Source organism: Lepisma saccharinum, chromosome 6, assembly GCF_977018435.1.
Source record: "Lepisma saccharinum chromosome 6, izLepSacc3.1, whole genome shotgun sequence".
Classification (NCBI taxonomy): domain Eukaryota; kingdom Metazoa; phylum Arthropoda; class Insecta; order Zygentoma; family Lepismatidae; genus Lepisma; species Lepisma saccharinum.
Genome location: NC_139234.1, coordinates 79322810 through 79340612, shown reverse-complemented (window position 1 = coordinate 79340612; position 17803 = coordinate 79322810). Strand labels below are relative to the sequence as shown.

Genomic DNA, 17803 nt, shown 5'->3' with positions numbered 1-17803 from the left:
TTGGTACTCCAAACTGCTTGATGAGTAGGTGTTACTTTGTAATAATGATCATAGGTCATTTTCATATTATGAGCAAAATGTAGGTAGGTGGCACATTATGTGATCAAATGTATTCCATCTCATGGCACCAGATATTATTTCATCTAATGCATAATTCCAATACATATGCCGCTTTGTAACCTACAATTCCCAGAAACAAGAAGTATTCTAATGAAGGTTAAATTTTATTTATTTTGTTATTGGCTCAGTATGTAGATTTTTCTGAATTGCATAAAGTTTAGTTTGTTCCACAATCATATCAACAAAATGTGCTGATAACATCAATTGGAAGAAATCCAGAGATGGTCCAAGTGTACTTGCATAATCCACAGCAGTTGGAGAGAACGATGAATGAAAATCGGGTACTTTGCTTCCAACATGCCTCTCGGACAATGTCCATTTTCTTTCTTCTTTGCATTTGCGCTTTTGAGGTTGTCAATCTCCATTACCAGGATTCTTCAAACTTCCTGCGTATCTCTGGGACAGTACATCTCCTTTTGTTCGGGGAATTCTCCTTGGCAAGTGTTCCAGTATTTCTTCTGTTTCATCATCTGTTTTATCCGAGTCAACATCTGTATCTGCTTCAGGGTCTTCAAGTGGCGGCAGAATAGCAATACTGTACTACAGTCATTCCAGTGGCATGCCCAGGATTTTTAAAAGGGTAGGGATTAAGTATACATTTTTTAGCAGTCAGCCCTCATTTTGCCATAATTTCCTGCTTTTGACATCCTTTTTTAGGAGTACTCTTCCAAAGGGGGAAGAGTACCCCTCCCTTAGGCACGCCACTGAGTCTTTCCTCTCCTCATATGGGTCTTCAGTCAGCAGGTCATAAATGTCATTGAGAGAGAACCTGTAAGAACAAGCAGGAAGTGTAACTTGTCTTTGTACATATTATTGTCTACATTCTTTCATGTAATACAATGGAATAATAGTAATATTATATTAATAAAAGTTTAACATTACTGTTGAATCATTGTGCTTTTGAGGTCTTAGATGCAAACTGTAAATCAGCAATTAAAATTCAGAATTTGGGGGACTGCGGGAACTGATATACAGGGTGGGGCAGAGCAACTTGCTTATTTGAATTTGGCGCACTGAAGCGATGGTTGCTACGAGGAGTGTGGGGGTAGGCACATTTGAGAGGGTGGGGCGTAAAGTTGTAGCTCTGCTTGGTTTAGTTAGCAGCATGGAGTGGACGAAGATGGAGCGTGCGTTCGCTGTCGAGGCATACTTTTCTAACGGTCGCTCAATCATCGCCACACAACATGCATTCCCTACCCATTTCAATATTGTGCCCCGTGGTCGTGTTCCTGGCCGGCAGTCGATTGTTTCATGGGTAAACAACTTCAGGGAAACTAGTGATGTGAAGAAAAACAAACCTGGGCTTCCACGAACAGCAAGGTCACCCCAAAACATTGACATGGTAAGGGGTTCTGTTTTGCGATCCCCTCAGCGCTCTGCCCGCAAACATGCAGCTGCTGTTGGGTTGTCTGCTCGTTCTGTGAGGCGAATCCTTCATGAAGAACTAAAATTTCATCCCTACAAATTGGTTGTGGTGCAGGGATTAAGCCACGCGATTTTGTTTTTCGAGAAAATGCATGTGAGGCGCTTCTTGGCATGCCTCACGACACACTTGTTTTCTTCAGTAATGAGGCTCATTTCCATCTTTCGGGATCTGTAAATGAGCAGAACATGCGCTATTGGAGCCCTGATAACGCCAGACAACTTCATTAGCATCCCCTACATTCACAACGTGTAACTGTTTGGTGTGCACTATCACGAGTTGGAATAATTGGTCCATGGTTTTTTGAAGAAAACGAACGGGCAGTTTCGGTGACTTGTGATCGTTATGTCCACATGATTCAGGAGTTTTTCCTGCCAACACTTAACGAGATGGATGTGGGAGATGTATGCTTCCAGCAGGACGGTGCCACAGCACACACAGCGCGTGTGTCAATGACTGTTTTGCGGCAACACTTCCCAGTATGCCTCATCTCCTTGAGGGGCGATCTGCGCTGGCAGCACGGTCATCTGATTTAGCCCCCTGCGACTATTTTTTATGGAGCTATCTAAAATTACTTGTTTACAACGATCGTCCTAGGACCCTGGTTCACCTGAAGGACAACATTCGTCAAGCTGTCGCCCACATACCCGTCGATATGCTGGAAAGAGTTGAACGAAACTTCCGAGTTTGATTAATGCAGTGTATTGAGAATAATGGATGCCATCTGCCTGATGTCATCTTTAAAACTGTGTAACTATAAAATTTAATTGTTGTACTTGATGCTGTTCAAAGAATTAAATATATATCTGCATTACTTTTTTTGTAATTGAATTTCTAAATAAGCAAGTTGCTCTGCCCCACCCTGTATTTGTACTGTACATTTGCTTTTGTGCTAAATGAATATCTTCTGCAATGCACAGGAAAGGGAAATGTGGGAGAAGCGAGATGTCAAGATAGGGAATAACCGAAGCCAAACATCCCTTTACATGACAGTATGTTAAATGTTATTGTGTAAAGCACAAGTTTGTAGAAATGTGCAGTACAAAAAACATAAGAGAAAAACAAGAATGATGTTCACTGAATTGTTTGTGACTTCAGATGTACAACATCTAAATGCCTGGTGGCAGGATTTCCTGCCAAAGTAACTTGGTCATATTATATGCTACAAGTAGAAATGGCTTATTTCAATGAAAAAGAGACATTTCAAGATCAGAATTCATATACTAGATGGTAATATATATTTGTACTGACCTTTTATTTGAGGAGCTCCAAGCCATTTTCCTTCTTATTCTTGCAATAATAAACAAAATAATTTACTACTTGAGAATGCACTAAGTCACGAAACTGCTTCGGCATGGTCAATGAAGAAGGTTGGAGGTCTAAACAATCGAGCAGTTGCATTTTCAGTTCAATTAGTCCATTTCTCTGGGAACTGGACCACCAGAAATGTTTGGCAGGATTTCCTGCCATCGGCATTAATGGGTTAATTCTACAAACTAACTAACTATAAGTTAGACAGTCCTGGTGTTAGGAATGCTTTTTTGATGACACTAGTGTGTAATTTTGGTGTTCTAATTGTCAATTCAGTAATGTGACTTGGAGGGAAGCTTGTGACTTGGCGGAGAAAGATGCCATCTCCACGGTTGAGGTTAAAAAGCACCTGGAAACCTTAAGGGCCCTGGTTCAAGAGCTCAGCGGTGAGTTAATTGTTTATTTTTGATAGTTTTTTTTAAATAATGATAAAGTTTCCATGTTGGTGAAGTAAATTAAACTAATCTCTCTGGCAGAGGTAGAAAATTACAGGGTGCCTGAAAATTTTCACCTGGCACCTGAATTTTCAAATTTAGTTCTAAGAAATATATACTGTACTTTTTTAATATTTCAAGTCTGATTATGGAAATTTCAATTACTTTTTTTTAAAATGATGAGTGTAGTATGCATTTTTTAATGTTGGTGTGTTTTCTGTGTCACATGTATAATTAAATGAGAATAATAAATATGATATTATCAATTTTTGCAACGTTGCTAGCCAAATTTTAAATTCTGCAGCGATATGGTAGACAAGGCCACTCTGGGTCAAGAATGAATTACTTTTAACCCTTGCCCGACCATGGTCAAAAAGTTTCCCAAACGGTGAAGTGAGGTACCTAAGTAACAAACCTAAATTATAAATTATTTTAAACGCAAGTGGACCACACCATAAAACACTGTACTCCCAACCTGCAGATCAGAAAAAATGAATGCTTCACTACCAAGTGGTAATAAGATAACCTACATTAAATATGAAAAATTGTGAGTGCTAACTTGTAACGCCAAGCAAACCAAACAATATTGGCTTGACCAAAAAACTAAACATCCTTACATTATTATTATCCAAAAAGAAATCAGTAAAAATAATAAGTAATTAAATAGAATGTCATAGATCCTTGCATTTATGTATTATAGAATGAAAAATGTTGGTGGCGTAAACATGAAGATCAGGGTTTCTAAAGAATTCCGGAAATTCTGCATGAATTTTTCTCCGTAGATGTGAAAAGTTGCAACTTTTCTTAATACAAATCCCATTTATAATTGCCCCGAGGCAAGTTTTTCACAATTTAGCTTTTATTATTATCGAGGAAGGAAACAAATGCTGCATTGAAAATAAAACAGAATTTTCTCAATCTTTTTACTTTGTTAGTGTCCTTTGCAGAAGAATCTATCTAGCAGATGGAAGATTACTGCAAGATATCTTGAAGTTGATTAGGTGCATTTGAGTTTGAAATTCTTGTACAATTTTTCATAGGTTAGCAACATTTAATGGTATATGCCGCAAAATTTATGTATTTCGCATCTGAGTATGTAAAATATCAGATGTAAAATATGGACCTGAAATTAAATATTTTAAATATGTATATACAGGGTGTCACTTTAATGGCGCCCACGGACCATGGAAACGTATAGGGGATATCAAAACAAACAACTTTTCTCAGTAACATTTTTCTCGTTGCTGCATCATTTTGGCGCTATAGCCGTTCAAAAAAGTCCCTTTTGCCACCTGAATGCTGGCAACCACACACAACATTTGATTGTATTTGTGACGCCATATCCCGTCGTGAAGCGATGCTTTCCAGGAACACACATATTCTGTGAAAAATGACATAGCCTAAATCAGCCACATTATGTACCGTAAAACAAAACGAGAAAACACGTTCTGTACCCTAACAGAAAGTAAACAAACAATACGAAAAATGGTAGAAAGAGAATAGAATTCAAGTGGAAGTGGTCATATCGAATTTTGTCTCAGCTTACATGTGAAATATTTGCAAATCTAATTAGTTACCAAGTTAGCATCTACAATTTAGTCTATCCACTTCGTCCTTCTGATACTAGTTGTCTGTGACACACTGAACCGATGACAAAATAGAAATGAAAGAATTGAAAATTCCAAAGGTAAGTAACACATAATATAATGTATATTCAGGGTATTATGAGGCAAGTGACAAAAATGGTTAAAAATATTGGGATATAAGTAGTAGTAATGCGGTTGTACGTGTTTTAGCCGTAATGTAACAACGTGAACCTCGGATACTTTCGTTATATGCACAAAAGTACCACAAGGCATCTGGACACAAACCTGTAGATATCAACCTTGCAACGAGATATGCAAATATTTGACATGTGTCTGGGCGTAAACAACCACATGTACGGTGTAAGTCCAATAAAATTCATTGTTGTTGATATTTGACATGTAGGCTGAGACAAAATCCGATATTGACAATTCATTTTGAATACGTTGTTTACCATTTCTCATATCGTTGGTTCACTTCCCCCTTCCCCTGAGATTACTGCTGATCTTCTGGCTGGTAGCCTCTAATGTTCGGTCTACTGGACGCGTTTCTCGCTTCGTTTTACAGCTAATAATGTGGTTGGTAGTTTGTCATTTTTCACAAAATTTGTGTATTCCTTGCAACCCTGCCGTGCGCTGTTTCGCTGCAGGAAATGACATCACAGATCAAATGTTGTGTTAGGTTGCCAGCATCCAGGCGGCAAAACTGTCTTTTTTGAACGGCTGTAGCGTCGAATCGACGCACCAACTAGTAAAATGTTACTGAGAAAAGTGGTTTGTTTTTTGATGTCCTCTATACCAATCTGTGGTTCGTGGGCGCCATTAAAAGATATATATATATATATATATATATATATATATATATATATACACGGGGTGTTGTATCTAACATTGCGTTACGTGTAAATTGAAGGAAGACTGACAGAATTGGGAATCCATAACGAGCACATAAAGAAAATCACCTTTGTCACGGATCAAGGGCTAAATATTCAGAAATATCTCGAAATGTATTTGCATTATCCGTGTGTAGCACATTGCATAAATACAGTGCTTAAGCATGTATTTGATGAACATTTCCTTAACAATCAATTGCTGACTTGTTATAACACTATCGATGCTGCAAAACGTATCATGCGATACATGAAGAAAACAGGAGCAGTCGAGCATTTGAAAACCACACTCAAGCAGGAGGTTGAAACACAATCGAACAGCCTTTATATGAAGTTAAATTCTATATTTGTGGAGTATAATAAGGTAGTCAAAGTATTAACAAGAAAGAACGTCGTGGAAAAATTACTAGGCTACGACAATAATTTGGTGGGGCATTTGATCTAGTTTCTGAAAGCCTTCAAAGAGGTCACCGACGCAATGGAAGGAGATGCATACCCGACCATTCAACTTGTACTACTGTGGGTTCAGAAGTTGAAGTTCCACTGCAGCACAACAGAATATGAAATTCGAGAAATTAAAAAACGTGCACTATGTTTCTTGGACGAAAAAGTTGTAATCCAAGATGTGCATAAAATTGGCACTTTCTTACGGCCATCTTTTAGAAAACTCAAACATCTCGCTTCAGAAGAGAGAGAACAAATTCTACACACTCTACGACAGATGTGCTCCGAAATAGACATTGGTCGGTCGCCTGAAGTACAACACCAATAAAAAATGAAGACATAGTTTTCAGAATGGCAAGAGGACAGTAATGAATCCATGGAAATTAATGAAGTGGACTTATACATCAAAAGAGAACATGTCGATGATGATGAACCACTTTGCTGGTAAAAAAGGAATGCAAACATGTATCCAAGGCTATCAGAGGTAGATCAAAGAAAATTTTGTATTCCTGCCACAAATGCATGTAGCGAGAGGAGTTTCAGTGTAGCTAGGAATCTAATTTCAGAAAAGAGATGCCTGCTTGATCCAGAAAGAATTAACGATATTCTTCTCGTTCATAGCATCGAGAGAACAAACATTTAGGCTCACATTAAGGAGAACAGTAATTGTATATTTTTGTTATTCTAGAAACGTTTTTGGAAGGTTCTGCAAAAATTGTGGACAAATCATGTAGGTTAGGTTTTTTTAAATATATTTTCTCATTCGCCGATAAATTTGTAATTGGGTAACACAGTGCATTAACTAACTAACTAACTCTCTAGCCTTCTTAAACCTGAAGGTTCATGGCTGCAGCAACACAGGCCTTCCATCTTTCCCTATCTTGAGCAAGATCTATATACTCTTTTCCATCCTTACCTATTTCCCTTAGGTCCATCTCAACGTTGTCCCTCCATCTTCGTCTTGGCCTTCCTACAGGTCTCTTACCATCAGGTTTCCCAACAAGAATCCTGTAAACTCCTCTTTCCTCTCCCATTCGTGCCACATGGCCTGCCCACATAAGTCTTCTTGATTTAATTATTCTAATAATATCTGTACATGAATACAAATTATGTACTTCTAAATTATGTAACCTTCTCCACTCAACCTGTCTCCTCATCCCTTTTAGGTCCAAATATTTTCCTAAGGATTTTATTCTCAAATACTCTCAATTTATGTTCCTCTTTCAATGTAAGGGACCAAGTTTCACATCCATATAATACTACAGGCAAAATTACTGTTTTGTATATTTTAACTTTTAGTTTCTTCGATATTAAACGAGAAGACAAAAGTTTATGAAGAGAGAAGTAACATGCATTTCCTGAATTAAGCCTACTTTTTATTTCCTCTTTAATATAATTTTCATTTGTTAATATTACTCCTAAGTATTTGAATTTGGAAACTGGTTCAAACGAGTTGTTATCAATAATTAGATTTTGATTGTTACCTAACACTTGGTTTCGGCCTGTAACCATATATTTAGTTTTCTCTTTGTTAACTTCCAAACCTATCTCTTTAGCAGTTTTGAAAAATATTTTAGCATTATTCTTAATTGTATTCACATCATCCCCCAGTAAGTCTACATCAACTGCATATGCTAACAAATGAGTCACGCCATTTAATTTTAGTCCTTCTTTAGTTTCTTTTACCTTCCTAACAGCATATTCTAAGGCAAAATTAAAGAGCAATGGAGATAATGCTTCTCCTTGTTTTAACCCACCATGAATTGTAAATTTGTCAGTCATATTAATACCCACACGAATTTTACTTTCTGTTTCACCGGTGCATATTTTTATCATACTAACAAGCTTCTTAGGTATTCCAAACTCTACTAATATATTATACAGGGAGTCCATAAAGTCCTGCAAAAAACTAAAACTCTATAACTTGAAAACTATAAAGTTTATTAACAAAATATTTTGTGTGTACTTACAGCAAGGTTCAAAGTTTATTTCCTGCTTGTTAGGTTCATCGCCAAACCTCCAATTGTGCACCATTCACGTCCAAACACTGTTGCAGTCTTTTTGTGAAACCGAGAATTGCATGCTGACGGTGCTCGCCTGGGATATTCAGAATCACATCTCTTATTTTTTCTTTTAGGTCATCCAGATTAGCTGGTTTCTGTGAATACACCTCGGTCTTTACATGTTCCCACAACCAATAATCGCAAGGTGTCAAGTCTGATGATCTTGCAGGCCAAGGTGTGGGCCCTCTTCGGCCAATCCATCTACCTTGAAATTGTTTGTTGAGAAACTGCCGAACTTCAAGGGCAAAATGCGGCGGCGCCCCATCTTGTTGCATGTGGACGTCATTGATGATGACTAACCTATTAAGTTCTGGCACAATGAATGTCTGTAGCATGTTCAGATAGTTGTTGCCATTTACCGTGTCTTCCTCGAAGAAAAATGGACCAATGATGTGGTCCATTGAAATCGCACACCACACATTCACTTTGGGACTACCCCGAGTTTGCACTTCAAACTCGTGTGGATTTTCAACCCCCCATATGGGGTGGTTTCCCATATGTTGTCTGGAACTTTCTCTGCAATGAAACACAAGATTTCAACTCTGCAAACCACAGAACACATTGTGCCTTTTCCTGGATGGAAGCCATCTTAAGTCACATGATCACGTGATTACCAGTGCAAGCGTCACTGAACAGTGTGTCCAGAACAAAACTTTAAACTTCCACCCTTCTCACCCAAAAAATGTGTATTGTTAAACGTAACAGCTAAAAAGTTATAATGTTTTAGTTTTTTGCAGGACTTTATGGACTCCCTGTATAATTTATCTCTTTTGACCGAATCATATGCTTTTTGAAATCAATGAATAGCTGATGGACATTTTGATTATATCCCCACTTTTTTTCAAATGTCTGTCTAATGTGAAAAATTTGATCTGTAGTTGATCTGTTACGTTTAAATCCACATTGATAATCACCTATAATTTCATTAGCATATGGGGTTAGTCTTGTTAAAAGAATGTTAGACAATATTTTGTATGTTGTTGAGAGTAGAGAAATTCCACGGTAATTATTGCAGTTCATTTTATCACCTTTTTTAAACACAGGAACAATTATGGATTCTTTCCACTGTTGAGGGATTTCTTCTTTATTCCATATTAAAGAAATTAATTTATGAATTTGACATATTAATGAATTTCCACCATATTTAATTAACTCAGCTGGTATTAAATCAATGCCAGGTGCTTTGTTATTCTTTAACCTTTTAATAGCATCTTTAACTTCAGTCAAGTTAGGTTCTGGAACTAAAGGTTCTGCTGTGTGGACTTCATTTACTTCTGATTTATCTCCTACATGGACATTTAAAAGGTCATTAAAGTAGTAAACACAGTGCATTAGATGGAAAAACTACATTATAACATGGAAGTAATGACTATATTCATTTATGTTTCCACGATTGCTGTGGCATTATGTTTGATTATATGTTATTACTGTATCTTATTTCACAGTCCTAATGAACAATGATGTATAGGATTTGTTACATATGATTTATTATTTGGAATAGCTTAGGCAGGTCTGTCAGCATGTGTATCGAAAGGTTCTATTTTTACGTGCTCACGCTCTCACATACATCGTATTTGAGCTTTACATAGTGGATGGAAGTGAAATAATTGCTATTTCATAGCAGGAACACGAAAAGCAATATATTTTCATACTTTGTTTGACATTTTATGCTGAAACTGTTGCTTTAAACTACGAACACACAATATTAATAACACAGGCCTGCGATGAAAAAAATACAAGGGAAGTGATAGGTGAACTTTCTGTATTTTGTCGTGCTGAGTTCGAAAAAAATACAGAAAAATGTCTATCACGTCACGTTTTCTTGAAAAATTTAATTGTAAGTGGATTTGTATGCACATTTACCATAAATATGTTGTTTCGGCGTGGAATAGCTTTCCTCCCTGCCTGACCATTACAAACTATGTAAGAAAACTTTATCTTGCGTATTTTGGCATGAAACTCTGAGACCAGGACAATTCGTGGGCTCCTCATAAAGTGTGTGTGCAGTGTCTCAATGATCTACGCTTATGGCTCAACGGAAAGAAGACTGCTTTACGCTGTGGAATGCCTATGACATGGAGGGAGCCGAGAAACCACTGTGATGATTGTTACTTTTGTGCCTGCCATGTCCGTGGGTATAACCGAAAAAATCACAAGCTAATCTCTTATTCATGGTGGTTGCGGTAAACGCGGTTTAAAATTATCTATGTGGTGCGCAAAAACAGAAACCCAGTTCAGACATCCAAGAAACAGAGATAACCCGAACCAAAATCCTAAACCCAAATGGATCGCCTTTCCATACCACCCCACCACATCTGGAAAATTTGCCAAGGCCCTCAAACCCTTCAACATCCGAGTAGCACACAAACCCATATCCCAAATCGGAAGAGCACTACCCAACTTCAAGAGATACTACCTACCCAAACTTGCATCCCCCGGTGTCTACAAGACCACATGCCAATGCCACAACACCTACATTGGCAGAACCATCCGCACCGTCCAAGAACGAATTAACGAACATGTAAAAGTTTCCAAAAACGACACACCTAAATCAGGCCTCTCCCAACACCTCCACTCCACTAACCACACCATCTCCTCCATATCCATACTTCACCCAACCGGCTCTGTCATAGAAAACACCATCAAAGAAACCCATGCTATCATCCAGCAGAAACCAGCACTAAACCTGGACAATGGACAAGCACACCCAACTTGGCACCCTGTCCTCAGAAAGATCCCCGACCTGACAAAGAAAAGAGGCTATGCACAGACTCGACCCCCCTCCAGCCACGCGGGGAACAGGAACGGCACATTACCGAGCGACACGGCCCAGCCCCCCAACCCCCAACTGACAACGCCACCGGACAACAGGAAGCAGACGACGCAAACCAAGATGCGCGCCCCAGTGCTGCCGAACGGGAAAAATCGCAACCACCGCCGCCCGGGAACAAACAATGTACTGACGCGGTACCATCTCCGCTTCAAACGCCGTACCCTTTTGTGAATGAAGACAGTGGATCTTCGAAATTGATAGGATTGAACCATTAAATTGTGCAACGCGGAATTACGAAATCTTTTAAATTTCACGTAAGTAATCTCTTATCCTGAGAACATTCTATCGGCCATATGCCCCGTTCCTCATGGACCTTATGTGCTAGTGCCTTTGCCTCCAACTGAATTACCAGTCATCTCTTCAGAGTCTTCAGACTCGGAACATCCAGACGGCCAAGGCTCCGATACCGAATATAAGACCTCTGTAGGCGATTCACCTCAGCCCTTCTCTCAGGTTGAACTTAATGATCTGATTAGAGATCTGGGCCTTTCGAAAGAGGCAGCTGAATTGTTGGGCTCCAGATTGAAAGAAAAACATTTATTGGCCAAAGGAACCACTTTTTATTGGTACAGGAATCGAGAAAAGGACTTTGTTCAGTACTTTGAGAAAGCAGAGAACCTGGTCTATTGTTCTGATGTTCCCGGATTGATGAGCAAATTTAATATCACCTATGATAAAGACGAATGGAGGCTGTTTATAGATTCATCGACAAAGAGCCTGAAAGCTGTCCTTCTTCATCACGGAAGCCAGTATGCATCTGTACCAGTTGCACACTCGGTACATTTACAAGAACGCGATGAAAACCTGGCTCTCGTCGTCAACAAAATAAAATATGCTGACCACGGTTGGACCATTTGCAGTGATTTGAAAGTTATCTCCATGTTTCTTGGTCAACAAGACGGATATTCAAAGTTCCCATGTTTCATTTGTGAGTGAGACAGCCGTGCAAAGACTCAACATTGGGTCAAGAAAGAATGGGCTAAAAGACAAAATCTTGAACCAGGCACCAAGAATGTGATTCGGAACAGCTTAGTTGACCCAAAAAAGTATTGTTACCCCCGTTGCATATCAAATTAGGTGTAATGAAACAATTTGTCAAGGCTATTCCAAAAGATGGTGATTGTTTCAAATACCTGTGCAAAAAGTTTCCAGGTTTATCTGCAACCAAGTTGACAGAGGGAATCTTTGTTGGTCCAGATATCCGCAAGCTCATGAAGGATAAAGACTTTGAGACTAGCATGACAACAACGGAGAAAGAAGCTTGGGTTGCCTTCAAAGATGTGGTCAGTAAATTTCTGGGGAATTACAAGGATCCTGACTATAAAGCACTTGTTATGAATATGCTGGACAAATTTCAAGCGTGGGTTGCTCCATGAGTGTCAAACTACATTTCCTTCACTCACATGTGGACTATTTACCCGAAAATTTAGGAGCAGTCAGCAAAGAACAGGGTGAAAGGTTCCAAAAGATATTAAAGATATGGAGCGCAAATATCAAGGACAATGGGACAAGAACATGCTCGCCGACTACTGTTGGATGTTAACACGAGAGAGGCCTGAGATTGCACATAAAAGAAGAATGTCAAAAAGAAGTTTCAAAGGCAAAAGGGTACGTACTTAAATATAAACTTTGTTTGTGTTTGACACAAATTGTAAACTGAACAACAACAAAACCAAACGTTCATGTACACATACATTGCTCCTTATGGTCAATCGTCTATTTTATGTACGTTACCTTAATAAACAAAAATGAACATAATACGTTGGTGCTTTTTTTCTAGAAACTTCACCATAATGGGATGTTAAAAGTGTAAACGCAAAGGAACTTTGTGTTTTTCTCTCGACCAAAGGTGGCTCCTCCGATCTGGCAACAGTGGTTTTCTTCCATTTAAACCTATACAAAATAAAATCAATTGCTAATAAACCAATTTGCATCACCAAGCATCGAATTTAAATAGATTTAAATGGATCAAAACCACTGTTGCCAGATAGTGCATGCAAAATTGTTCGTGAAAATTCCTTTTTACATAGGATTTTAACAAAAATATCGATATCGATTGTACAAAAAATCCTGACGTGATGGAAAAAAATGGAGGTCATTTTCGAAATCAGCACACCCAATAACATAAAACTCAGCGTACATGTCTCTTGTATTTTTCAATAACTTGAATTTCGCAGGCCTGTGATAATTGAAGATCCATTTAGTACATAAATAAGAGTACATTTTTAATTGTAATTCGAAAATTTGTTAATTTATTGCGTTGCTCGTTTTTCGAGTGCCAAACGTATTTATTCATTTTTCAGACTGTTGTTTAAATGTATAATTCGAAAGTACGTTCTTGTAGTGTAATAGCCCTGTCTCTCAGTTATCCAAGTTTTTTTTTATTATTATTATTGTGCCGGCCCCCGTGATGGAGTGGATAGCACATCGCACTATGATGCCAGGCCCCGGGTTCGAATCCTGGCCTGGGCATGGATGTTTGTGAGTGTCCATTCATCAATTTCATAAAAAATCACTCATCCCCATCTTCACAAATTAGCCAAAAAGTGGCACAAGAAGCCAAGTAATATAAAGCAAATCAATGAATCGAATATTCCATGTGCTTGGCCACATAAACGTTAATGTACAGTACATTATGTTGTGCATCAGTTCAAAGTGCAAATATGTTTCTCTCGGATAGAACGTAGTGTGAAACACTTTTTCCTTCAATTTTATGATATACGACACTTCAAAGTTTTTTTCAAAAGACGTATTATACGTAATACGTGTAGTCGAACCAATCAGCTTGGTTCACTCAAAAGATCGAGGTTGTTTTCGAAACAAGTGGCATGGTGTGTGAATTTTTGTAAGCTAACTAGGCCCATACCCAGTATTTTTTTATTCTTTTAGTGGGGCAGATTTGAAATGCTGGTGGAGTATTTAGATGCGACAGTGATGCTATGATAGTATTGTAGTGGACATACAATTGCAGAGTTGGAAAAATTCAACTCATTCCCTTTCCCAACCAGACAAACAATCAGCAACACAGAGTACAGTTTGTTGCTTATATACACTCAATTCTGGAAAGTATTCAAATAGTGCTGTATTCTGCAAATTACCATGTTTTCAAATTTCCTTTAATTTTCTTATACCAGTATTACTGAACAGCCATGATAATTCTATGTTTAGAAAATGATATATTTGTAAATTAAATTATATGCATTAGCAGTGATTCTTGTAATGAATTTAAATAGAGTATCAGGACAACTGGTAGCCTACTATCAATGGTCATAAAATTAAAACGACCAAATATTGTAGATTGCAGACTTCTGGAGCTTGCCTATCTCCACAAACAACCCATTCATTTACGCAAGAGATAAATCGAAATTCTTTCATTATCTGAAAAATTGTCAATGTTATTTTCATATGTATTTTTAGGATCGCATTTAAATATTTCATTGTTAGATAGGCATGGCCCCCTTGGGTACAGAGTTCTAAATGCAATGGATATATAGTACAAATGATATGTGTGATGTGTGCCTGTTTAATTGAATGCATTTTCAAAGTCTTTCATCTGTCTGTTTACCATAACTTCCTACACCTAAAAAAGCCACGAGTCGCCACTGAACATACCCCCCCCCTCCCCCGCCAATCTCTTGAGATATAAAGAAGAACTGATGAAGAAAAGTTTATTTTTGGAAGTGTAAAGACCACCCTTGACGTGTAAAATCTGTAGTGATTGTTGGATACGAAGACATTTTCTTAATGTAAGAGTAAAATATAGTAATAGTTCTTATTTGTACCTTATTTCTTGCTTTGTCAAGTTTATTGGTTAGTGACTGTTTATTAACTAACTTCAGACTTACGAGCGACAGGTCTGTCTGGTACTGTAAACCCAGAGTTTGTAAGCCGAATCAGGTCAGTAAGTTCAAATCAACCATAAACAGAATAGTCTAAATTCAAAAACTTAAGTACGTAAAAACCAAAAAACGATTGTATTCTTTGTACACGAAAAGATTTAGGGAACTTTTACAAAAATGGCAACAGTACCTGGGTGCACACGGGAAATACTTTGATAAGCCGACATAGTGTGGTGCATGTCAGAGACTCTATTTTTCTGTATAAATGAAAGTACCCATTTATTGGAGGCTGGGTTAACCTCAGAGGCACTCCAGGCAGGGACATGGGTTGGAAAATATCCATGTGATATCACCCACCCTGCTAATCGAAATCAAGTTTTCTACATGCCGGTCAGATGTCCTGTTGACTCGACCATTGTTCGAATTGAATAAAATGCAGAGGGGAGGGGGTTACTTCAAGAACCTTCTGTTTTACATTTTCAGGTTCAGTATATGAGTGAGACATTGGTCTGTGCCGTTGCGATTGAGTTACCATTCGAGTTGGCTCATGCATTGCTATGTATAAATGATCAGGGTAAAAGTCAGGCAATTTTGGGATGTGAAAAAAAAATATCAGAGAATTTTGTCTTGATTGTGCTTTTAAAAAAGTCATTATGAAGCCCTGAACAGGAACGGGAAATCTTGTAGTGAGGCCTCTGTGTCAACTTGTAGATCCCTTTTCGGGTGTAAGGGGTGATCCTTCCACTTAGGACACCCAATTTTGAACCTCCCTTCCACATAGTACACCCTGGACTGCATTTTGCAGACTCACGAGGCTCTGGCATCTGTGTTTTGTCCTTATGTGTGCTGAGTGTCCCTTTACAGCCTCAGCTTTTAACTGAAGTCAGAATGTTTTAATATTTTAGTAAACGACATTACAGTTAATGTAGGTAAGGTAAGGGGCTGGACCCCGTATAACATGATGGTTGCAAAATAGCCTTTAAGTGGTGATGCACCCAAAAATTCAAATTGAAATTGTAGGTCCCTTTTATGCATCCAGCACAACTATTCCTCGAATCAAGTGATTGGAGATGGAGGAGAGAAATTTCCAGAGGAGCAGACGAATCTCATAAACATCTAAATATCATGTGTAAAATGCATTGAATTATAATTTTTATTGTCTGTATGGGAGCTCTAAGGGGGCAGAGCAGTCAACTGGGTGGGGGGGGGGGGTCACCACAATGGCACCACCCGACTGCAGTCAGGCGTAAGCAGGCCTTTTATCGGAAAATGTTACTCGATCATCTTGGCTTGCTTATTATTTTGTATGCCTATGAGGCCTCAACGATGGTGCAGTGGTAGCGTCGTCACCTTCTAATCAAGGGGTTCCGGTTTTGATACCTGGAGGAGGCACAAAGTGGTTCAGACCCCACTTTAAACTGTAGGTCCAATCCCAATTAACCTTACTGTGCATAAAGTGGACTTAAAACACCAAATTAATCAATCAATCAATGTATGCCTATGTTTATGAAATTGTATATTTCATCCATTTGCAGTTGTGCATATAAAAAATAATTTTGGTATGTCTTGCAGGTTCACAAGAGGGGAAGCATGTCGTGGATGGGAATTCAGTGTTTCTGTTGCAACAATTTCTGGACCAGAAGAACGCATCCATCAGAGACAGAGCTTTATTAACAGAGGTGTTTGGCTCTGCTCTCACCCGAACAATAATCCACAGAGCACAAAAGGTTCGTATTTCAAGTTTTTCTCTGCAACTTTATTTGTTATCGCAATCATCTGATAAAGTGAAACTTTACATCATTCCATTTTCCAGAGGGCTTGGAAAATTATGTGTAGATTTTTGACACCAGTAATTCTGGATGAGTTTTCTTCACAGATGTGAAAATGACCATATTTAATTGAAAATATTTTTTTTCTTTTAATTTTTTTTTTTTTCAAAATACAGCAGGCACTCTTTAGCTTCATTACTTTGGACCCTTGTCTAAATTGGGGTTGGGGGTAGCAGTGCCACTTGGACAGATTAGTCAGTACTCTATTGGTATAGGCCAATATAGGCATATTGGTATATCGGTAATATTACCGATCCGATATATTTATAAATATTGTATTATTTAGTGCAAAATTCTGCCATTTTGTTATAATTTTAATGGCTAATCTCCATACCCTACTTTAAAAAGAAAGTAAATGCCTAAATATGCAACTTCTTTTACACTACAGTCACCTGGAAACAAACATTTAAGAAGGGCAGTGAGCCATTCAGGTTCTTCAAAGACCATTTGGAATTTCATGTCAGTACTTTATTGGTATCGCCCATAATTCAGGGTGGTGACAAACCTGGAAAACCGGGAAAAGTCAGGGAATTTGAGGTGTCCAAAAAAGTCAGGGAAATGTCAGGGAATTTCATCTTCATATTTATTATTATTAGTGTTATTTCTTTCGTTATGGATCTCTGCACGGGAACAGGAAATCTCGTTCGTAAGTTTCAGCCTCAACTTTTAGGCCCCTTTTATGCGCAACACAACCACAGCACCAGAAACCAGTGATGGCAGGAGGAGAGACAGAGAGAGAAATTTCTCTCGCCCTGGCTTTTCTGCGGGAATTTTAAATTCGAACGCTTTTTGGAGGAAAATTGTCATAACTCGGGCCCTATGGGAGCAATCTACTTTGGATAACTTTTGTTTTCCAGCTAAAACATCAGCGCATCTAACCGTGTACAATTCAGAAAACCGGACCGAGGAAGGGGGGATTGGGGGGCACGTCCCCAGAATTTCAATGGAAAAGACATAAATATTAGGAGTTTGCCCCCTCTTCTCCCGCTATTTTGGGGAGAAGGCTCGAACTTTAGTATTCTTTTCAAAGAATT

At 38.4% G+C, this 17803-nt stretch overlaps 1 protein-coding gene across 1 annotated transcript in view; it reads left to right on the top strand.

Annotated features, from left to right (window-relative positions):
• The window catches only part of LOC145988904 (activating signal cointegrator 1 complex subunit 3-like), a 209003-nt gene that overhangs the window by 33211 nt on the left and 157989 nt on the right, over positions 1 to 17803 (top strand). The window contains exons 3-4 of the mRNA XM_083124197.1: positions 3131 to 3240; positions 16513 to 16667. Of these exons, the coding sequence (XP_082980323.1) occupies positions 3131 to 3240; positions 16513 to 16667 (265 nt within the window). The remainder of the gene's footprint in view (positions 1 to 3130; positions 3241 to 16512; positions 16668 to 17803) is intronic.